The sequence below is a fragment of the Watersipora subatra genome, chromosome 7 (genome assembly GCF_963576615.1).
Source record: "Watersipora subatra chromosome 7, tzWatSuba1.1, whole genome shotgun sequence".
Lineage (NCBI taxonomy): Eukaryota > Metazoa > Bryozoa > Gymnolaemata > Cheilostomatida > Watersiporidae > Watersipora > Watersipora subatra.
Window position 1 is genome coordinate 44,119,699 of NC_088714.1, and position 25,824 is coordinate 44,145,522.

Consider the following 25,824-nt stretch of genomic DNA (forward strand, 5'->3'; position numbering starts at 1 on the left):
ACATGAATTTGCAAAGATTAGGTTATTATTTATTTGAAAGTACATTTAGGCCAGCTGTTCTTCACCTTGTTAGATGTAATGAACCCCACCAGTTTCATGTGCGCTTCCACCAAACCTTTCTATATTAAAAAATAAAATATTAGTTTTTCACATTCAAGGTATAGGTACGTGCATGTTTTACTGGTACACAAAATGAACTGTGCATTAACGTCACTGTGTTCAAAAACAAACCAATACTATGAATGAACTCACAACAAATTACGTATTTTTCCATAAAGACATGACCTTACAAATCATTGACTTCTGTTGTTAGCTTTGAGAGACCTATAGCGAACACCTGGGTCTGACTCACCAAATTCCTAGTGTTTGATCGAACCCAGATTAAGAGCCACTGATCTCGAATATTCTAATATAATAGTTGTTGGAATGGCTCACCATCTCTCATATTGGCAGCTGGAGAGGCAGCGCACAATCGATTTTTTATTTGAATCTTTGCGTTGAATTATTTAGATATAAGTTAATTTTTATATTAAATAAAAGTAGTTTGTAAAAATGCAGTGTATACAGTTATGTGTGAAAAATAGGATTGTCTTTTCATCAGAGCTTACGAGCTCGACACAGAGAACCGACTGGCATGTGCTACTACAGCTACCAACCAGGAGCAAGTAAAGACTTTGAAGAATACTCTCCATGCAGGACCATGTATGATGAGTTTTTTAAGAGGGCTTACGAGGGCACCCAGAGGGAGGATCTCTTCGTGAGTAAACGTTATTATGCGCTGCTTGAACAGCAGTTTTATGGTTGAAATAATATATTGCAGAGGTTTTCATTAAAAACATTGTGGGTAATTATGGCCAAGGGCAAGCTAGGTGGTAATTCCAAAGGCTTCCAGAGGCTTCCAAGGTGGTAATTTCCAAAAAACCTCTGAGTGATTTTGAGTTTGGTGCCCAATGGGCAGTACTGAGGATGTTGTATTCAGGGATGTCAAATTTAGATTTATTTAGTTATGTCTCTCATGTGTCATTGAGGTCATGAATTTAAAATCTTTAATTCATTATTCAAGATATTCAAATACCAACTTGAAGATAAGCTTACACAAAATTTTAGTAGATTTTATCAAAAAGTATCAGTATTTTTCTATCATTTATGATTGTTTTTGATGTTTGAGATGATCTGACTGCCAGGATGTTTCAAGATTAGCATTGATCAAACTTGATCACTATTAAAACGCAGAAATTAAGCGAAAGTGCGACGTCTGTAGTTGCAAAGAAACCGGCAGAATCAAGACGCGTAACGCTTCAATTTGAACACGATAGCCGATGTCAACTATAGCAACGATAACAACTAGTGACATCATTTTGCATGTATGTTTCTTCTGAGCGTTTTAATCACGATCAAGTTCTATCTTTCTTACTCTTGAAACATCCCAGCAGATCTGGTCAGATCACCTCAAACATCAAAAACAATCGCAATCGATAGAAAAATAATGACACTTTCTAATAAAATCTACTATAATTTTGTCCAAGTTCCATGTTTAGGTTTGAAAGAGCAGTAAACAGGTTTTAACATCTACTAAGCTTCAATTCTCATTATTATGTCGCATATCTGTCGCTATCTGTTTAAAGTTTTTGGATGTTGAACTTGAAAAGAGTATTTTTGGTCATTGGCAGTTTCCGCTAGATATTTTTTACAAACTTCTGTTGCTTCATCTGCGGTTTGTGCATATCAGAAGCTTGTCTTTGGTTTCCGTGGCTAAAGGGTATGCTAGTGATCTAGGAGTATCAAATAGTCACCTTGCATCGAGTCTTCGTGCAGAGTGATACAGCTACAAAAGATTCCATGTCCAGTAAATTTTTGCAAAACAGTTTTTTCATAACAATGTTTAATGTTATTGTCTGCCATGAAGGAAAAAAATGACGTTACTGAAGACAAAAATGGTTGTTCAGCAGCTTTCAGCCCTGTTTTAATATCCTTATTAAAGTTTTGTCTTCAAGAATGACACATTGTGTTGGGAAACTTTATAACTGAAAGTACAACCATAATAATGAATACACAGGTGCATCAGACAAGCTTGTTGTTATATGTGGTTATTTACCTGAGCCTGAATCAAAAATATTTTCTCCAGTTTGGTATTTTGTTAAATGTTTACTTCAAGTCATAACAGTAAGAATTGTTTGGCCGATATGTGACATACAGATTTAGGTTGAGAGCTGATGTTTGCCAACTTCTTATTGCATAATTCTCTGCATTTAATGACTCGGTTTTAGTGGCACTTTAAAATTAAAATAAAATCTCAATAATATCCGGATATTAAAATTATGATACACAAGTTAACAAAACCCTGTAAGTAGCCTACACTCTGTTTCACACTTGATACAACTTACTCTTAGAAATATCTGGTCGGTCATCATGTGACCCTTGGCTTCTATATCTGTACATGTTTATGTTGCAATGTGTCATAGTAACTCTTTTATTCAATGACCTTTGTCCTGAATTGTTCAGCAAGGAGACTCCTATCTATGGAGTGTTTATTGTTGTGGAAGGCCTGTTGAAAAGTGAAGTAGATATTGATAAAAAAACTGATAATGCAAACAACACGGAACTAAAATTTTAACGCCACGCCATGAAGTCTTGTTTAGAGGTTTATGAAATTGGTTTAAAAGTCACCTACTCATGTAGGTGCTATGGTTCAATATTGAAGTCATATATAGCACAAAAACCTATTTACTGCATATGCCAAGTAAAGTTGCATCGGCAAGGAGCCGAAGGCCTTCACTGGATGAACTTCCATTCAACCTATGAACAAGGTAAGTTAGATATTTTACCTTTGTGCTTTTTTTGTATTGCTACATATTGTTATATTGCTATAATTACTGCTTTATTTATATGAGTTGGATGCTCCACACCTATGCTATGCTGTATTCTTATAGGAGTTGTCTACTATACACACTATCATGTTTTTCTTATCTAGAAACTGCATATTACTCGGTCTGCCATTTGTCATTATGATGATAACATTATGTTTTGTGATGTCATTGTCATTATGTCTTTATTTATGATTGCCAATACTTGCACTTGAGGTTGTGTCAGCAGTGGTGTTGTGAAAGATACTGGGCGTATGTTCTGTAGTTTAGGTGTATATATTGCTCCATGTATGATGGAGTTGTGTGCTCTACTTGTTCATTAAAGAGGTCAGTGAAACATGACATGTTTTACAAAGTAAAAGTAAACAGTTAATGAGTGAGTAAATACAAATGATAAATTATACATATAAAAATATACATATACAAATATACATATACAATTATACATATATACAAATGTACGTATACAAATATACGTATACAAATATATGTATACAAATAATCGTATACAAATATACGTATACAAATATATGTATACAAATATACGTATACAAATATACGTATACAAATCTACGTATACAAATATATGTATACAAGTATAAGTATACAAGTGTACGTATACAAATATTCGTATACAAATATACATATATACAAATATACATATACAAGTTATGTATGTATACAATTATACATATACAAATATATGTATACAAATATAAATGATAAATTGTATAATTTATCATTTTTATTTGCTTTTCGACTTTCACTGAATGAGTCGGAGTTTTAATTTATATGTAGATTTTGGTTTTATGCTAGGAAATTCAGATGAGCTTTAGGTCATAAAATTTCAATTATATTATTAGAGTTGTGTGCACTTTATATGACCAAAAATGATGTGGAAAGGTCAATGTTAAAGAATGTGATTCTGTTTTATGACCGGAATAAAACTGGGTGCTACCCACCAGAGTTTCAAGCTTGTACATGTATTTAGCCTCACAACATAACTCGGCTAAAATATCACAAATATACTATACCCTAGGACACTTATATTTCGCTAGTATTTAGTTTCGTGAGTAGCATACAAAGTAAAATTTCGCTGCAACTTAATTTTGCAGCTTTGACGAGGGCGAAAATATAGTGATGTGAAAATAAATGCAGTGGAACAAACATAATTAGATTCCTCAGGTTCAGTTCACCGGTAAGAAAAAAATTTCAATTTGGGGACTAGTTTTGTAATTGTGAATCGCAGGTAGAATTGTGTGGGCAAGATCGATAATGCAATTTGATCGCTTGCTGCCATTTGTTTCTTGGACTATCAATGAACAAAGCTATGTAATTCCGCGTTTTCGCTCGTTCTTTATGATAGTTTAGTTTCGCTCATGAAATTTTCGCGAGAGGATGATTCCGCGAAAACGCGAAAGTTAGATGAGGCGAAAACATAAGTGTCCTAGGGTATATCTTTAAAAAGGTTGGCAAAGAGCTTCATGGTTCCTATTTAATTTGCAGTAATATTTGCTTTTATTGCATGTAGAGTTAACTTTCCAAATGGTTCTCAATTTATTGTAAATAGGCTAACCACATCATAGGCCCACAATCATTAAACATCTCCTAGGAATAGTTATAGAGAAGGAAGTCGTTCACATAAGATCTGGGTAGATCCAATAGTCTGAGGAATGTCCTGCTTGGCATAATAGACATACTGTAGTTAATCTAACAGGTTAGTAATCTAGTTACTAGGGTAGATTATCCTATCAAGATATTGCTGTTTGTTTACACTTGATTAGTCTGATAGATTGTCTATTGCAGATGTTAGGCATAGCGTAGCTACAGATCAGAATTACCTTGCCAACTATGTACACAGGCTACCAAATATTTAAAACAGAATTAGCTTTATTCGATTTTTATTTAATAATGTTCAGAGATTAGCTATAATGTTCAGAGATTAGCTATAATGTTCAGAGATTAGCTATAATGTTCAGAGATTAGCTATAATGTTCAGAGATTAGCTATAATGTTCAGAGATTAGCTATAATGTTCAGAGATTAGCTATAATGTTCAGAGATTAGCTATAATGTTCAGAGATTAGCTATAATGTTCAGAGATTAGCTATAATGTTCAGAGATTAGCTATAACGCAGTATTGTTAGATATTTATGAATCTTATGGCTTGGTTCACACTATATCGCCGTATCTTGGCATTGATGCCACGATACTTTGGTGATCGTCGATAATAACTATGTTCACACTATCACAAACCAATCTGCGATTGCATCAGCAAATACTCCGTGACGTAGCACTCTGATTTTTCTTTTTAAATTTTTGCGTAGAAACCTATTTGTTTGCACGTGCTGGAATCAAAAACTAGTCCCGCAGCGACTGTCGTAAACAGAAATGAATGAATCACGCTATCCGCGACCACGAATTACCATCGCCGAAATGATTCACATTTGAAACGCGATCGTCGTTGCTAGGCGAAATATCGGGAAAGTTTGACAGCTGCAAAATTTCCCGACGTCTTCGCAATACTTCGTCAATGCCATCGGTTCACCATTCACATAATCGACAATGAACGTTGAAAGAAAAATGCAGACAAACGGCGATATAGTGTGAACCAGGCTTAAAGTCTAGTTCTTCTTTGATAATTTTTTAAACAACAAAAAATCATATTCTAGTGAGAGTTGTACTCAGTTCTAGGTATTGGTTAAGGTAGGAAGTAGCAGCATCAGAATATACGTAAATTTACTTAGAACAGCGAGTTTACGCAGCTTAAAAATTTGTGGTTCTGTTGGTATTGTTGATGTTTCGTGTCCAATCTCTGCTCGGGCACAACAATGTGGAAGGGAAAAGTTTGAGCCACTTTATCGTGCATAGAATATAAACAACCTTTATCTAGCGGATTGATGCTAATAGTATCCTTTGCTAATTATATTTTGAGTGATGGCTGGTCAGGCCAGTGTTTCATACTACATGTCTGTTACTTATGGCATAGAGTCATAGACTCCATGTCTATCTCACTGGTGCTTGTTTAAGGCACTTTTTCTGTCAATTACAGGATAGTGATTATGTTGTGATTACACTATGTTTCCATGACACGTCTGATGCATATTTGGAGTTGAGTTACCATGCAAGAAAGGTTTTCTATGAACATTGCATTAAAAAGACTAGACTATGTCACTACTTATTGACCCCCACCGGTCAATAAATAGGAAGCAGTCTTGTCAACTTTGCAGCATAGGAGCATTAGCCATTCGGAACTGCTAACATCAAAATGAAAATGACTGAAGTGGGAAAATGCTTACATTGCATCATTTGCAAGTGCTGTTCCCATCATTCGCAAGCAACATAGCAACAAGCAACATTCGATAAAGTTTTGCCAATAGCAGATCTCACTTAATTTGCACATTTTTGGTGTTTCCATGATGTGGATCTTTTGCGGATTGGCTCACACACGCGCGTCATGGAAACATAGTGATATACTATTACTTACGTCTTCCGAAGTCGTGGAAACCTTTAATCCAGTACAATAATCATTACAACAATTCCATCCACTTCTTTAAAGGTTGACTTGAAACAAAATTCACATTACAGTTATTTGGTATCAAAAGTTTCACCATGTCTTACTCTGTTGTGTTATAAGGGCAAAATATGTGGAAATGTGATTACAAACTCCTAAAAGCTCAAAAACGAAAAGCCGCCGTAGATTGGAACCAGTTTATTTCTCTGACGTAGTCATTACATTTAGTTATTGTTTTGTCACGTGATGTTCTCACGTGAATTGAAAGGCCAATAAAAAGCTCAATATAAAACTTATCGTAGCACTAGTTTATGACAAACACTGGGTTTTACCGAAGACCCTGTATCAAATATAGATGCTCGTTACTTTACAGTTTTGTTATGGCTTGATCTAATCGTCTAGTAGTAATCTGATCATGTGACCCAATACTTCGCAAATAATTTCTGCAGCTCTTTTCGATTATCACAGGTGACGAACAGGCTCGTCATGATTATCAGACAATGATATATACTCCTTCAAGCTAAGGTTAAAAAATTAAACGAAACTTTACGGTAAGTTATAAAATATCAGTGCTAAAAGTGACAGCATTACAATGACGATAAAACAGACGCGTAAGAACGATAGACATGGTTTTATTGAATGCGTGAAGTATATTTGTGAAAATATTTCGACGAATGAGGTTGCATGAAAGTGTAAACAGAAACTATCTTGTAACAACTATGTCCCATTTGAGCCGTTTTGGAAAGAGAATCCACACTACGGCGGTCTTGTGTGGCTGCGATTAACTGTTCGTTTTTTAGCTTTTAAAAGCTTGTAATCACATTCCCACATATTTTGCACCTACAACACAACAGAGTAAGACATGGTGAATCTTTTGATACCAAATAACTGTAATGTGAATTTTGTTGCAAGTCAACCTTTAACTTAACTTTAGCTTTGACTTTGTTAGACAATAGACAGCTGGTGTTTGTGTTGCAGTATGAACACAGGGTATGAACACAGGGTATGAACACAGGGTATGAACACATGGTATGAACACAGGGTATGAACACATGGTATGAACACAGTATGAACACAGGGTATGAACACATGGTATGAACACAGTACGAACACAGGGTATGGGCAAAAATATACAAGTCAAGCGAGTATTAATACTCGCAAGTTTTTACCGAATGTTTCATGCTCGTGAAAGGTGGAAACTGCGCTTGCAAATGATGCGCATGGAAGGGCCGTGCAAGCTATTCTTTTTTAAACATTTTTTCATCTTTCTGTCATTCATATTTTGGTTTGAGCAGTTTCAACATCGCTATGACCTCTGGCATAGAATCCTTATCTTTTTTAACAATGAACATTAACGCAACACGCGAATGTCTGTTGAAACACTTATTGCATGTTAACTCAACGTGTGCGCAACTCCAAATCCCTTTTATAGATGCATAGTGCAACTCTCATAGTTGCATATATCAAGTAGTATTTATGCGCTGCTGCGCATTTTACTGTTCAAGGACTGTACAGGTGAGAGCAAGTCGTAAATAAAAATTATTAATTCCAAACAAAGAATAATTGTGAGGACCTTTGCCAGCGAAATGTGATAGACATTTTGTTATAGGCCTAGTTTACATTGACCAAAATGGTAGACAGTCATAAGACAAGCCTTGACCTTGGGCCTTTGCATAACTTCTCAATAACAGATAGACTTGTAATTGGATTGTGAATAGCTTACAGTCTGCAACAGACATACACAAAATGGCGCACAAAATGAACTGCACTCCTTTTTTGTAAAAATAACATTCTCATGATTTACAACATTATTACTCTTTGTGAATTTAGTCAATAGCCATAAATTATATATTAAATTAATCATCACTTTGTACCAAGTTAAACTATGTAAACCAAACAGCTGTAAAATTATGTTTATGATTATGTAAGCTGAATTCTGAACATTCAATTTTTTTTAGTAGATGAAGACAATCATCTGTACAGATATGATCACACTGCATACAATTTTATCTGCTTATTTCATATCATATTTATGTATATTACGTGAAATAAGCAAATAAACATGCATGTGGTGTGATCATTTAAAAACATAATTTTACAGCTGTTTGGCATATGTATTTTAAATTAGTGCAAAATCAGGATTAATTTAATATACAATTTATGGTTATTGACAAAATTCACAAATGGAAGGAGGAACAATGTTGTAAATAAGAATGTTAGTTTCCCCACAAAGAAGTACAGTTTGTACTATAGTACGATATTTGTACGATAGTGTGTTTTACACACTATCGTACATACTTCATGGATAGCTCCAGTCAACATTAAGGCGTGGTCACACGAGCACCGAACCGACTTAGGTTTGGTTTGGTTCGCAAGTTGTTTTACTTTGGTTCGGCTATGCCACATGTCAGACGGCATCCGAAGTCACTTCGCTTCCTAGATACCATACGTATGGAGACAGGACACTGTTTCATTGGTAGTTTTTATGTATTTGAGTTAAATATTTCTATTGTAAACAAAAACCTTTGAGCAACAATTATAAATTATAATTACGCAGCAGATTTATCAGAAGATCGTTCAGCTGCTCAAAATAAATCACTCGATACAAAGATTTTGCCAACCCTTCCCATCAACATAATTACATTTTTTATTAACATATGAATGTTTTTCTATGCTGAGTATATAACAAACAAAATCAGTCTTTATCATAGTACTGTGATTTTACATAAATAGATCAGTCAAGATACTTCATCAGAATGAATATGACACATTACTTATATTCTACACGGAAAAAAATCAAAACCATTCTCTTACATTTATGCAAAACTTAAGTGCAACATCTTACATTTATGCAACGCAATCACAAGTCTGGGTGAACCTTGTCATAAATTGCTTCATGTTGTTTGTTTAACGAAATAAAAGTATCGTCTCATTTCTTTTTTAACTTTGCTCACACGCACGTAAGGAGAAATGTGACGCGTGCTCGCTAGAATTTTAACCAGCCAATAAGAGCAAGGGTTCGGCCACAAATTTCGAGCAGGACCGAAATGGTTCGTTTCGGCCAGAAATGTCTTCGGCTGAGCAGTTTACAGCTGACAGCGACATCGTTGTGCGTCATTTAGTTGTTTCGGCTCTCGTGTGACTACCCCTTTACTCGGATAAAGGGCCTGATAAGAATAGCTGGTGGGCAGGCTGAGTGTAAACAACAATCATCTACTAAATTCGTGCCAATTAATTTTAGAAGTCTGTCTCAGTGGTTGGCATAAGCAAACATTAGAAGATGATTACATAATACAGGAAACAGCCAAATGTAGGTCTGTAGTTAGGGTGTCCTAGCTCCTCCAGGCCTTACTAGATACTAACTTCTATGCTGGCTATATTACAGAACTGAGCCAGGCAATTAGACTGTATTTGGTACACACTTGGGTTAACAATAGAATTTCAGTAGGTTCTTACTACGGCTTCTATTACGTCTAGCAGCTGTTTATCATAATAATGGGGTAACATTTACCATGAAATGCATGATTAATTAATGCCAACGCTGTAAACATTTCTCACTTCTATCTCATTAAACCCTTTGGATGTTACGTTTCCTCTCATTCAGCAAAAACTGATGGTCTTACTATCAAAGGTTGCGTTACATGATCTTTCTGACTCATCCATTTTCAACCATTCACTTGTTAAGCGAGGCTCATTGATAATTAATTGGCCAACTAGAGGTTCTAAATGCTGGGAGTTGTCACATCTATATTATGAGTTACCTTGTACCAATAGTTTTGTAAAATTAATGATTCACACGCATCTGCTCTTGAATGTTTTAAAAGCTACCGTAAAACCTCTAATTGAACACCCGCCGTTATTTGAATACCACCTTTATTTGAACACCACTTCTATTTGACCGCACTATGAGAGAAAGGTTGAAAAATAAAGCGCCACCCTCTATTTAAACACCACCTCCATTTAACCACCATTGACTATCTTTGATCCTTATGAACCAATAATATCAAGTGATCAGTAGAAAAGTGTCTACAAAACCATATTAATAATGAATTGTTTACATTAATAACAATCAAATCTTTTGTTGTCCAGGGGGTCCTCCAGGGGATCCTCCAGGGAACTCCAGGAGGTCCTCCCATGTTTTGTGACGATTCCCGATGACAGGGATATTTGAAAAGTGACAGACGAGACGGCCATTTATCAATGTAGTTGACGAGGTGACGATGATTGTGTAAGTAGGATTACTAAAGGTACGACTACACGTAACGAATTTTTCATTGCTTCTGAGTTTTGGCCAAAATCACGAAAAGCACAGAATTATTCAGCCGAAAATCACAGAATTATTTGAGCTGTGCATGCCCATCGAATTCATCGACGAAACGCTTTAGCTAAACAAATTATTAGCGAGCACGATTCTAGCAGTTTTAGCATTTAGTATCGTCCAAGCCACGTATTGCGACACACAATAAAAATACGAAGGCAGTTCGACGTGGTACACATGATGTAACTGTTTAAGTTGGGCTATTGTTAGTTAGCGAGCATGAATCTAGCAAATTTTAAAATTTTTGCAGTCCGAGAACATGATTCGACACGCAAGAAAAATATCACGGCAATTCACCATAGTAAATACAATGCAACCGACTTGATTGAGCTAAAGATGGCAACATTTTTACCACAGAACTTTTGTTGCTAAAAAGGAAATTTTTATTATTAAAAAATAAACAATCTGTAGCCATAGTGTCCAAAAGATAAATACATACAATAGCACAATCTAAGCAGTTGCATCGTGTGTACTATGCTCAATTGCACTTATACTTTTAGTGTGTGTCATTATACGTGTCTTGGACTATACTAATTGCAAAAGCTGCTAGAATCGTGCTCGCTAGCATGAGATTCTAGCAGCCCAGAATAATTCTGTGTTTCGTTCATTTCGTGATTTTGGTCAGAACCAATGAAAAATTTGTTACATGTGGGCGTACCTTTACTAACTTATTATTTGTCCATAAATCAACACGATCAAACAAAACTTCACTAGTTTTGGTTAGAAGCATCTGGCCTAGCATTTATGGACTGCCAGGTAAACAGCAATGAAATGCCACGACACTGACAGCAAATCCGTTTCCAAGTCTGTGACTGACAGTGATTATTAAAGACAATCTCGGTCTATTTTCAGAACAAGAAATGTAGCCCTAAAAACCTAAGACGGCTGTCATTCTTCGTGGGGTAATCAGCAACGCTCCCAAACATCACTAATAAGTTTGTGAAGGTCGCTGGTTGAGCCATGCTTTTGATTAGCAGAAGTTAAAGCTGAGCAAGTTTCAGGTTTTTAACGCAACCCAGTGCCACAAGAAAGGATATTTGTATTAAAATAACGAATGTGAAGAGAGAGGTGGTTTTGGTTACCAACTTAAAAAAGGTGACGACTGTGATTTTAAAAGTGACGTCAGTGATTTTAAAAGTGACTATTCTGACGACAACTTTGTGTGGTAGGACCCCCACTCCAGAGCTTTATTTTTCACTAAAACTTTGAAAGCAGCATCATAGAAATGATCAATAACGGTCTCAGGCTAATAGTAGTTCCTTGTTTAATGCGGTCTTTCTACTTCGAAGTAGCTTACATATATAAAAACGGTCTAAATTTACGATGGTAGATGAACTTTGAAAGCAACGCCAAAGAAATAATTACTAACTGTCTCAGGCTAATAGTAGTTCCTTGTTTAACGCGGTATTAATACTTTGAAGAACATGCATATAAAACAGTTTGTAAGTTATGGGCCAAAGGTTACGTTTAGCGAGCAAATTATTAAGCCTTGCATTTGTGTTAAATACAACGCGTAAAAGTTTTGCTCTCCCAAAAATAGTTTGGATGCTAATATCGACTAGTTCAGCAGTGCAGAAGAAGAGTTGAGGCCAGAAGATATTGTGGAAGGTATTGAACAACTAGAACATGTTCGAAAGCAACAATGAAAATGTAGCTATCCAAGCAAACGAAGCAATTATTTTTGTTTTAAAAAATGTTAATTTTGGTTTCTGCATGTAATATAAGTATGGCTCATTTATTATGTCACATTTTCTTAAACATAAATTTGTATGAATATATATTTGTATCATTTGATAGAATATGATTGTGCAGACTTATAAATAGACTTATAAATATGCATATTTATAGCATGTTATCTAATAGCATCCTTGCGGCTATCTTAACACGGCTTACGATGGATCGATGCCCATAACTCCACTTCTATTGCACATAAAAAGCTAATTTTGGCTGCAAACTGTAGCAAACATATCAATGAGTGCAATGAGCTTTATGCAACATTGTTAAATATAAATATAAAATAAAAATGTGTTTTCAAATTTAAAACGAAATAAAAATTGAAAATGCAAACAAATTGCAAAGAAGGACACAGGCTATCATATCATCGCAGGTCAATTGCAAGTATTAGATATCAACTGGTAAAGATATATTTCTCAGTTTCTCCCATGCATATTTATTAAGAGATCTTTGACAAGTTGGTGTTAGGTTAACAGATTTGTTGCATCCAAAAGGTTTAAAATCGCTCCACCGAAAAAAAAGAGAAAAAATAGGCGACATTTGCTTTGCCCGTAATAGTACTAAATTTATTTTCCGAAAGATTCTCATGAGCCATTTGAAAAATACACCGCGAGCCTCTATTTGAACGCCACCATCCAATTGACCACCACTATAGAGGAAGGGTTAAAAAATAGAGCGCCATGGCGTTTAATTAGAGGTTTTATGGGTATTTTTAAAGCTTTTCAATAAGTTTGTGCCGTAACTTAATAATCATGGACAATAATCAGTCAATACAAGTTGTTTTTATGTTCATCATATACTGATTATCATTGCTGTTCATCAGTTGAAGTTTATTAAGGTTTAACCCTTGCAACCACTGCTGCTGCCGGCTTGGTTACAGGACATATTCCTTTTTCTTTTCAAGCTTGCAGACTGATTGCATGTTGTTGCACAACTTGCCACTCAGAAAACGAAAAGGTTTGTGGCTAAATGACATTTGATAATCCTTTTCTCACTGGCACGCCGAGTTGCTGTCAGAGGCTATGAAACACTCGCTGCCCTATATGCTCATTAATTACCTCTGTTTTGCAATACGATATGTTTGTTTACTCTCTGTTAGTCTGTAACAATGACAGTGACAGGAGAGTATGCTCGCTCAGTCTATGGAAGATCGTTAGAAGTTTAAAGTCAAACATATGAAATGAATTCCAGTGTTTCGCGTCCATTTGTCATATCCTATGACTAATTGAATAGAATGGATAGAAATAAGGGTATTGAATGTCATATTTTCCTTGCAGCTGTGTGCCAAAGAACTGAGGCTTTTTGCGTGATATCCTGTGTTTGGTTGTTCCGACGCCCGTCTATGAAAAGTCGAGGTCGGCCAAACGACTGATCGTTATAAAGTGCTGTTTCGCTTCTCTATTATTATTGATCAATCACATTAAGGCTAGCAAGGCTTGATACAAACCAAACATTGTAAAATTTCTCTTTTGTTTCTAGTCTTTCAGAAATTCTCATGTGCAATGATAAGTGTGCAGCTCAGATTTCCTTGTCACGAGTCTGATGCGCTCATGTTAAACATGACAGCTTGGCTCAAACACAAAAGCATTATTCTCATCTCGGGTTATTTGGGTACATTTTTGTTAATCTCTTTCAGACTAGCATCTTTACTAAATAATTTAAATGGGATTACAATAGAAAGTTCGTTTCCTGTTTTTAACTTCTGTCAAGATTAATCTCATGGGAAGGTGGTGTCTTGACATGATGAGAGCTAGCAAAATACCTCTACTCCCCTACTCCATTAATCTGTTGAGTACAGGAGCAAAATACCTCTACTACCCTAGCCTCTCCATTAATTTGTTGAGCCCATTTCTTGCTGGTGAGTGCATTCACTCAGGCTAAATAGGCTTTTTTCTAATTGAAGTTTTTTGGTGTGAAATATTGTAGAACATACAATAGTTTGCCCACGAAGTCATAAATACAATGAAAGGAAACACCTTGAAGTGTATATGAAACCCGGACAAGTACCCTAGCAAGTTAATATTATATATATATACATGTACATGTATATACGGGTATATCGCTTGGCGTACGTAAAGGCGATCATCATTGATTCATAGCATATTGAAATTTGTGTTATTTGGTATTTCTATTCTGATTCAGGCATTAGCTGAGTGAGCACTTGTAAAAATTAATTCTATTGAAGTCTAAGCATTACTTGTGACATTGAGTAGTGCCAACCCTGTTAGCCGATCAGCATTCTTCAATTAAATCACATCCGCAACATATTCTGTGCTAGTTCTGCAGTGCTGTAGTTTTGTTGAATACTCCGGGATATTAATTGTGATATCTGCATTTGTAAACTAAGTCATCAATTCTCTGAAAAAATTTAAAAATGCTACCAGTTACATACCGTGTATTTCTAGTAATTCCTTCTTCATAGGGTTTTAAATCCAAAGTCTATCATCTTTGTTGCCAGGACAACACATGTGAGTACCAGTAAGCCTTTACAATATGCCGGTGATTAGTGTAAGAGCTACCTGACATCAATGCCACTTAGGGTACTTTGCTTTCATGCTAAAATTCTTAAACTTTAAAAGTTAACACTAGAACTAAATTTTAAACATAGAAATATGAAATCTAAAGGGTACATCATTCGTGTAACATCACAATTATTGTTCTGTTATTTGCAAATACACATAAATCCTTTTAAGGCTTACATCACCCGTTTACCAGAAATACCCAGTAGGGTAGTCAGAAGACATCTCATATCTCAGCAGGTTTAGAGAACATACACGCAATTATCATAAAGTATCCTGTAGACCTGCAGTGATTCCATTATATTCACAAACACTCTGGCAGCATACTTGAACACTAATTCCACTTCATTAAAAAGGAGTTCACTAGATGAGTTAGGCAGAGTAGATATGGCTATCAAAGGCTATCAAATATTGCTCAGGCTATTTTAATTGGACACAATCTATATAATTCTTTATGCTACTTCGTAAAATGATGGATTTTCAAGGAAACCTGCAAAAGTTATCTACTTGGCAAGTTGGCAAGTTGAAGGTCATGTTAGGTGATCAGCTTATAACTGCAATAATAATATCATTATATTTTGTATTATGTAATTACTTAAGGTATTCACCATAGTTTTTGGTCTCTGGAATAAATTAAACAAAATTCGATATAATTATATAATATTATTCCAAAATATGATACTTGTTACATGGAGCTAAAAAAGGGGCAAATTAATTTCATATGTTATTCAAAAAGTATTTATTAATAAAACCATGACAATATCTTTCTTTTTATTTATTTGTTTTTGCTTATTTAATTTTTTTGTCATACCATATGGAAAACACGTTTTCATAAAAAATTATGGATTGCCCAATAAAAGTATATATAAACATTGAAAATGAGCAGTTGTGGTAGGTGACTACATATAAACATTGAACATTGCAATCTTCATGAGAGAAAAGTATTTTACATAACAGTGATTTTGATTCCTTATAATTTTCTAATCATTTTACAATCAGGTCAGTGTGGACATCTAACTGCAAACTGGAACTCTTTGAGTTTGTATGCGCTGGATCTTTAGGTCTGCCATAATAGCTGATATCCAAGCTAACAGATTGCATTCAGGCCACTAGTTGCCATCAAGCTAACCCTTATAGTTACTCGACGAGTAGTTTATAGAACTGTCTGTAGTGACAGCAAACCACAACTGCTTACAGTGGTCACCGACCGGACAACTCATCTACATAACAAGGTTGGCTACTTTGGAGTGTTAGAACATTATTTAATCCAATGAGTTTAGGGAAGCCTTTTCCTCCCATTCAAAGACATAAAAGAGAATGCGCCTATCTTTGTTTAGAGAAGAATGTGCAGTCTCTTCCCAGAGTTCCATCTATTACCCGGTGTCCTGTTCAGTGTTTTGGAATGCACCTAACACAACTTCTTCAGCACAAAAATGCAACTTTTAAGTTGCGTGTGGTTGACTGCGAGACAACATATTTATCATAAGATCATGAAATGGCGGCCCATTGATCATGTTTTTGTTCAACAAGCTAATTAACATGTAAACATCTTTTTAAATTAACTGAGTTTTTAGAACTTTTGAATGAGATAGTTGGAGGTGAAACACTAAGTTAGGCATTAAGATGCACATCTGCCTTAAAAGCCCAACTACAATGCTCCCTTTCCATTTCAAATTTTTATATCAAAAGTTGAGAGGAGCAGTATACTTGAGTTCGTGAGAAATCTCAATTTACAAAATCAACTTCTGTGTAAGAAGAAAATCAAATTATGTCGTAATTTTTTTCCGCTCTAAAGAATTTTCAACGACTTCATAACAACTATTGCAGATAATACATTATATAAAACTACTAGCTGTGCTTCTCGGCATTGCCCAGGTATTAAAATCAACTTATAAACAATGAGAAGTAATGAGAGTTGCCTGCCACTTGCTATTAGCCTGGCACATTGTCAATGAAAAATTTGATTGATCTTACTAATGACAATCACTTATGCAATCACTCAACGTAGCATGCAAAGCCGTTGGGTATTTGCTCTCATATACAGACTTATATCGCCTAGTAAACAACTCGATCTCTGTGGTCTAATGGGTCCAGCGTTGGACTGGTGAACTGGAGAGTCCGAGACAAATATTTCTCGGTACGGATTCTTTATTTCAAGATTTTAATAGTTATAGCCAGAGGGACACACTTACACAGTCACTTTGAGAAATATATAGGCTATATCGATGTAAATAACAACAAAGTACTATGTAAAGAAAACAGCCTTCTTTATTAGCAAGTAAAACATGATTTGTTTGTGTTCAAGTCATAGTAATATGTTTTACTTGTACACAAGGTGAACTGTGCATTAACATCATTGTGTTCAAGGAACAAAGCCAATACAATGCATGAACTCACAACAAATTACATCTATATATATATATATATATATATATATATATATATATATATATATATATATATATAAATCTCACAGTTTGTGTTTCGATTTGTCCAGTTATAGCTATTAAAATTTAGGAATGAAAGTACCGTTTCATGCTGGATTTGACCTTGGAACTTCCCATTAGTCTGACAAATAGCTTACCAATTAAGCTATTTGGGCAATGTATCTCGCTAAGTGAGTATATAGACCATTGGGACTATATATGTCGCTATCTGGGTGAAAATACGCATACTGCCTGTGTACGGCGCAACGTCATTTTATGCTCGCTCTCACCTCTCTTATTAGTAACTTTAGCAATACGAATACTAGCTTACTCAAATTAACCAAAGGCAATGTGCCAGGCTAGTGGCAAGTGGCAAGTGGCAGGCAATTACGTTACCTGTCAATGTTTATAAGCTGATTTTTAGTACCTGTGCAACGCCAAGTATTCCACTGGTATCTATGTATATATGAATCTCAAAGTTTGTGTGTGATTCGGCTTGTCCAGCTACAGCTATTAAAATCTTGGAATGAAGAATCCGTATTGCATAAAATTGATCTCGGAACCTCCCGTTCCCCAGACGATATGCTAAACCATTGTGCTACACGAAATTAATGGATTCATCGGACGATATATGTCGCTATGTATGTGAAAATACGCATACCGCTCTGTGTTACGGCGCAATGTCATTTTATGCTTGCTCTCATGGCTCTTATTAGTAAGTTTATTAGCTTGTTCAAACTAACCATTGGCAATGTGCCAGGCTAATGGCAAGTTCCAGGCAACTACATTACCTGGCACTGTTTTATAAGCTGTTTTTAATACCTGTGCAACGTCAAACATTCTGCTAGTCTTTTCATAAAGACATGACCTTGCAAATCATTGTGAGTTTTGCTGTTGCATTTGAAAGACCTCCAGCGAACCCCTGAGACTGACCCACTGAACCCATATGTTAAAGACTAAGCATGAATTTTTACCATAAATTTACTCTTTCTGATTTTGACGCGTGTCAGTTTAAACCATAATTGTCACGAACAACTTTTATTGTATTTACTAAGTAAATCAGACACGCTGATTCCGATTTCGCACTCAAAATTAAGATTAGTCCACTAACCTTCAAAGTCATTTAGGCTTTTTTAAAGCGTTTCAATATCCGTTTTGAAAACAACACAATCGGCATTACAAGCTCCGCCCATAAATATGTGACGAAACCTAGCTTTTTCAGAAACGGAAGTTCGGAATGTTTAGTTCGATTTAGAATAATAGAGATGGGTGTCTTAAAACCCATTATTATCTAAATCCAGCCTGTAAAATAATTTCAGTTTTTTATGAAAGGGGTATAAACTATATAAAATTGCTTGCAGCTTGTTACATGACGTTTAAATGGGCTGGACTCCGAGAAAAATGAGCTCAAAAAGCGCGGTTTTATCACAAGCTAGCGTTGTTATTGCGCTTTTGAAATATGCAATGCTAAATAGCTTATCTACCTTTCAGAAAAGACTGATATTATTTTTAAGGCTGAATTTAGATATTAATGGATTTTAAAACACCCATCTCTATTATTCTAAATCGGTCTAAACATACCTACGTAACTTCTGTTCCTAAAAAGCTAGATTACATCACGTATTTATGGGCGGAGCTTGTTATGCCGATCATGTTGTTTTCGAGACCGGTATTAAAACGCTATAAAAAATCTTTCATTACTCTGAAAGTTAGTGGCCTAATCTTTATTTTGATTACAAAATCGGAATCAGCGTGTCTGATTTACCTAGGAAATACGATAAAAGTTGTTTGTGGCAGTTATGGTTTAAGTTTAAACTCTATATAGAGTTACTATTGCACCACAAGTCTAAAAAAAACACATGCTTTGGAAGTCATTCAGACGCCTTCATAATGCATCAAATTTAATTATCAGCTTATTATTTATAATTAAGACTGAGTTTTTATACTGGAAGAAGCTTATTTCTCTGTTATCAGCCCAAGTGTGATGGCGCTATATTTGTGAATAGGCGGACACACCATACTCTAAATTTGTGTGTGCCAATGCCCTTTATAAATGTTCTTACTAATAATTTTAGGGTTTGTTATCGGCTTCTGTTTCCATGACAATATTGAGATCTGATAAATTTTTAAAATGGAGTTGTCTGCACTTTTGAAGAAATTATGTACCAAGCATGGTTTATAATGGCAACATAAGTGTGTTCCTTTGAAGATCTATAAAGGATCCATCAAACATCAGCCTGATATCTATTAATTTATATGTCGAGTTTTTTGTCATCAACTTTTTATTACAGGATAGCTTCTGGAGTATTCAAAATGCAGAAATGCTTTTAAATGGTTTTTCCTTCAGGGTGTTGAATCATCGATAATAAAATGATATCCATGGGAGTTATGTTTGCCAAACCAAATGATGCCGTTCGTTTTAGTTCAGATGTCTTCAGCATGAAAGAGAACATTGAACTTTCAAAGCTTACTGATACCCATATGGGACAGAGCCAGACAGCTTGCATGTCAATGATCTACTCTTGTGGTTGTCTCTCGTGAGAATATAGGAATTAATGAAGTACTTAGAGATTTGGCCACTATTTGCTTCGCTGACTTGCTACCAGTAAAGCTGTTAAGTATACAATTTGTAAATGAAGTCGTTTCCCAAGAGTTATATGTATGGAATCTCATTAGTTAAAGAAGAATTTGTAACATGTCTTTTAATGCAACTATGAGGCTTTTTATTAGCTGCTCTACAGGACATGTCGCAGAAGTGAAAAGTTGTTTTCGGTTCAATCAATTAACGTTTATATTCAGCCAAGCAGCATTGGACACTGCAAAAAATATTCACTTTTGTTACTCTGCCTTTTTTGTGAATTCCTAAAGAAATAGCTAATCCTTGGATTTTCAAAATGTTACAGTTTGAGAATTATTAATAGTTACTAACAAAACATCAACCCTCGTGTGTGGGGAAGAAGGAATGATTTGTTAAGCTTGTATCTTTCTCTATTGATTCTGTTGCACGAGGATGAGAACATTGGCTCATTATTTGGCAGGTAATACCATAATTAACTGATTAATTGTCTTTATGACTTGGATGCTCGCTGCTGCGGTCGGCTGTGATGTGGAAGTCTGTCTTTCTTAGACATAATGATATGAGGTTAGAATTGGCTGCGCTGAATCAAGGAGTTGTATTTTGGAGTCCAAAGTTTCCTTCGATTGTAGTATGATACAGATTACTTGGAATAATTTGGAGATGCAGCTTTCATTTTCAAATTTTGATTTTCCGAATTGTTTATATGTTCAGACAGAAATCTCTCTTGGTTGCTGTATCCATATGTTATAATTTGCTTGTTTTCTGCTGTTCTCCATCTATGAATCTGCGGTAGTGCGTCTACTGCAAGAAAATACACTTGCGCGTTAAGTTTTTTTTTGCAAATTTATGATTTCAAAAAAACAAAAGCTATTAAATTAAAAGGCATAAAATTATTAAATTAATAACTATAAAGATTGTTAAATTGGCAATAACTAAACACTCATTCCTAGAAGTTTTGGAAATATGTTTGCTCAATAACTTTCCTTCAGTAGGTATGGTTATCGGTCACGCTCAATGCCGAGTTAGTATCAGCTGCGCAATCGAAAGCTCAGGTTTGTGGCTGGTGTTCACTCAAACCCATCACCATTACGAGAACTTGTAACATTTCTGCAAATTGTTTTCTTCACTGTATAAGAACGGATAAAAACACAGCGATAAGAGAAAGGTAAATCTAACACACTCATTTATATAGAGCTTGTTGGTTTGTTTATTTTGGTCTAGGGTGTTCTATCAGCTTGTTCAGAGTCATCTACTCCAATACACTGGGCCACTAGTTGTAGTAATTCAGACACTTGGCGAATCCATAGAAAACTACATGGCATATTATCAACGATCTGTAATGTTTTACTGTCATCTCTGTATCAAGTATGTAGATCAGTTATATACTGTGGGGCGGTATAACTTACAGGAGCAGACCTGCCAACCCAAGAGTGGGGCAATGCGTGAGATTTGGTTTTGGGGCAATTGATGTATCAATGATAGTATATATAAAATTGTGGAAATTGGGGCAAAAATCTCACGCATTTTCATTTTTTCTTTGGGGTGATTGCGTGAGTCTCACGCCCAATGCGTGAGAGTTGGCAGGTATGTACAGGAGCAAAGCAGTCTTTGATCTTAAAACTCTTTTTCAAGTACTCTTTTTATTACTTAAGGCAGGATAGAAACAGATATTTGGTCAATAGTGCTTTAGTGTGAAGGGAAATAGGTGTCAAGTGTTTTATCCGCAAGCTTCACAGCAAGCTTCACACGACACTGAGCAACAGCTATGGACTGTGTGCTTTGAAAACATTACTAAGAGACCAGGGCTATTCATAGGCATGCTCAGGCACATGGGATCTAGGTGTGTTAAGGATGCGACCACCTTTAGAAGCATTCCACGGTATTTCACAATACATCAGTTCTACGACGCATTAGCTCTGCAGTATTTTAGTTTAACAGTGCATTAGTTTTACAAAGCATTAATTCCATAACGCATTACTTCCGCAATGTATTAGTTCTGCAATGTGTTAGTTCCACAATACATTAGGTCAACAATACATTAGGTTCACAATGTATTAATTTTGCAATGCATTAGTTTTGCAATGCATTATTTCCACAATACATTAGTTCCGCAATGCATTAGTTTCAAATTGCATTAGTTTCACATTGCATTAGTTTGGTTGGATGCTCCAACATTACAAATGTGACACCGCTGTCATTTTTTCCGTGGACTAAAATTTTCGCAAAATTTTTAAGCTGTAGAAATTTCTAAAAATAACAATAAAGGTTTGACAACTCCTTGAACAACAGATCATTATCAAAAATTTCCGTTCAAGCAAAGTATTACAACCAAGTGTAACATGTAGACCTACAATTTTGTAGCTAACATATAATGATGTAATGATGTTCTATGGTTTATATTACCAAGCACTACTCATCTACCACGATGCTATTAATAGCTGCATATTTCTCAGTGTTTTTGACAATTTCTCCAAACTGGGTTTTGTGTTCACAAACGCAATTCCACTCTGGTAGTCAAGGTTGAAGACATGCTGCTAAGCTAATCTTTATCCTTGATTTATAAATACTCGCTCTTTACTCTTTATAAATACTCGGGAGATTACTACTAGCCGTTAGTTTTGAATGGGGTGCAGCTGCAACTTTTATTTTAACTTGGTTCCAGCGAGCCAACGTTTAAATGTACCAAATGTGATTAACCAAATTTGTATAATTTAATAGACGAGTTTACTGACTGTTGCTTTAAAACTATCAACACTTGGCCAGTGCTGACTAGTATTCATTTACTCCCAAACTCCCCAATGGGTATAATTCTATTCATATCTTCTCAGGAAAGTTGGCTTCATTTTGAAAGTAACTTTGGGAATCGTTGGAGATTCGATTGCGAAATGCTTCATTCCGTTTGTCGTTTATTAACCATTTCAACGGATGATTTTCTACCTCATTTCACTGCGAATTTAGTCTGCAAGGGGTTTCGCTTTTAAAAATATGCAATATGTGCTTCTGCGATAACAAAGCATTCCATTTACCCAAATAGTTGGTGAGTATAGCGGCATCATCTGGCCTCTTGTCGTACTTGATGATTCAATCATCGTTTTTTTTACTGCCATTGTTGGTTTTGGAAAAGGGAATGTGCCTTTGATCTACCCACATTTTATGGGCTAACCACACAGATGCGTCTATTATAACCAAGCAAACAAATCTACAATTATTTAGCAAGAATTTTACTGTCTGTGTCAGCTAAAGCTGACAGGCTGCCGTGAACTTTGTTCTTTGTCATTCAGAGAGATTTAGTATTATACACTGTTTTCATGAGGCGCATGACTCACATCATGCAGATTTGGAGGAGTGCGTAAGTTGTCTTACCATGCAAATTAAGTGTTTCGATGAACATTGACCCGGCGCCTTGTTGAAAAAAGGTAAGGAATTGTACACTATAAGTTACCAATTAGCAACGCAAACACACGAAACTCGATCGAGAAAGGTCGGTGGAAGTATTGTAAATGTTTAAAATTGAATAGCTGGAGCGGTATTTCAATGCTCATCATTCGCGAGTACTGTTTCAATTATCCGCAAGCATAATGGATTCAATAAAGTTTTGCGTATCGCAAAATTGGCTTAGCTTGCGGATTTATGCTGTTTCCATGATGTGGTTAACTTGCGGATTGGCTCAAATTTGCGAATCATAGAAACATAGTGATAGACGGGTAGCTGTCTTCCTTGGAGACTATGCTGCGCTGATAGAGCAGTGTATTCCAGCAGTGTACCATTTCTTTTTGGCTAGTCAGTAACGCCGTGGTAGAGGTAAACAAAACAGATCATATTATGTGCATTATAGAAGCTAAGTAAATAAAAAGGCCCAGATAGGAAAGGGTTTTGCAAATTCATTTCCTGTCGATGTGCTAGGCTCATTAACCTGTGTTGCACGGGAAGAATTCTAAATAATAATATTCTAACCTTTGTTTACAGATGGCCAGTTGTTTAAATTTGCTATGCTTAAACAGCCATTGCTATGCTATTGCATAAGCATTTAAACCTATTATCTATAATATAAGGGAAAAACGAAGCTTTTCCTAGATAAACATATTTCGAGAACACCTAGTTATTCCTGTGATCATTTAGAATATTTTTAAATGTTGGCACATTTGCGAAAGCTTTACTGAATTCATAGGCCATGCAGCTGTTAGGGTAGTGTTGGTATCAAATAAGAGATTTGTCATTCAGACTAGTATGGCTGTTAGTTCCCTCAACTTTTGTGGCCGGGAGACAAACTGTTTCTCTACAGGTGTACGTCTCTATGCACTGAGACCAGCTATCACAGGAAGGGACAACTCTTAATTTAATATTGCAGTGCTATCAGTTGTTTCTAGCATTTAGTTTCGGTTCTTTGTGGTATTATATAACAAATTACATTTATATTGTATTTGTTTATGTAGGATATTTTTAGATCAAAACAAATTTTTGACACTAACTTTAAAGGCAGCTTACTTCTCGCAAGAGTTAGTAGCAATAATATCCCCTTCATACTTACAAATATGTCAATATCCGCCTGATTATTGGTTGAAGGCAGCTTACATATTATTTTGTGGAAAATATTAAATGTATTCTAGGCTTAGCTGTTTTATGTTTGTTTCCTTTGTGCGAATAGGTCAAGTTATATGTAGCTACTCAAGATCCTGACTTTAAAACTCCTTGTATAATACAACAGAAAGTTGGTCAAAAATGTAGAAAATGGAAGCCTGTGAAATTGGTTTTTCTTCATCTGATACTTGTTTAAAAAGCAAAAAGAAGCACACTTCTGTTACAACCAGTTTGGTTGGCCTTGATCTGGATAGAGAGTTAACAGCAGGGAAGACCTATTTGTATATATTTCACTTATGACCCAATTCTCTGCAACATTGAAGTTAGACAGTTCATTTAGCTAGATAGCTCATACTCATAAAAATTAAATAAGTCACCCGTTGTCGACATGACATATTGCATAGTCAACATTTCACTTGATGGTATTTCTTATGGTGATGAAGACAGGACTGAGTGATGCCTTTCTGTAAGACAGTCATGCATTGGAGTCTTTATCGGTGGTCTGTAGGAAGCGTTGTGGCTCATTACTCAGTCAGGAAATTAGACTTCACAACACATAACCTGGCAAGACATTCAGAGAAATGTCCATTACTACCTGTAGATATGAGCTCCTTTCCGATCAATGCATAACTGTTTAGCTGTTGCATTTAGTTGTTTCACACCGGGAGCTTATATTTGCTTGTATTTATTTTTTTCCGAGTCTTTTAGGCAGCTCTCTTTCTCTTTTTCTCTCTTGGTCTTACTATCAGTTGCCAAAAAATATGATTCACCACTTCACCTGAATTCAATTTTTTCGACCATCATTTTTTGCTGTTTTTTTGGATAAATTTTGTTATAGTTATACTGTTTCCAATGCGCTAAACAATTAACTTTTTTTGGTTGCAATAACTTCCTGATGTACGAAGGTAGTATTTAGAGATGCTTTCATTGTGGAGTCATACTGTTAAAGCTAGTATCCATAGAGCCATGCTCTTGTTAAACATATCCATAGAGTCATGCGCTTGTTATAGATATCAGTAGAGCCATGCTCTTGTTACATATATCCATGGAGTAATGCTCTTGTTAAACAGTTAAATACACATGTTCATGGAACCATAGAGTAGATTTATTGATAGACTCATGCTTTTGTTAGATATATTCAGTAAAGTGTCTGATACCTGTATGTATAAAGTCACGCTCTTGTTAAATATACTCATAGAGTTACCCTTCTGATACTCATACCTACAAAACTATGCTTATAATAGCCTTTAAATAGTTACGATCTTAATAATTACACCTATCTATGGAGTCACGC

The 25,824-nt window shown here is 35.5% G+C and overlaps 1 protein-coding gene across 2 annotated transcripts in view; it reads left to right on the plus strand.

Moving 5' to 3' along the window:
- Positions 1 to 25,824, plus strand: part of LOC137399358 (integrin alpha-8-like) — a 90,196-nt gene that overhangs the window by 34,901 nt on the left and 29,471 nt on the right. The window contains exon 4 of one of the 2 annotated variants that reach the window (XM_068085439.1): positions 602 to 757. In XM_068085439.1, the coding sequence (XP_067941540.1) occupies positions 602 to 757 (156 nt within the window). Of the gene's footprint in view, positions 1 to 601; positions 758 to 20,988; positions 21,118 to 25,824 lie in introns of those variants that run through there. The other variant, XM_068085438.1, reaches the window with a different exon arrangement.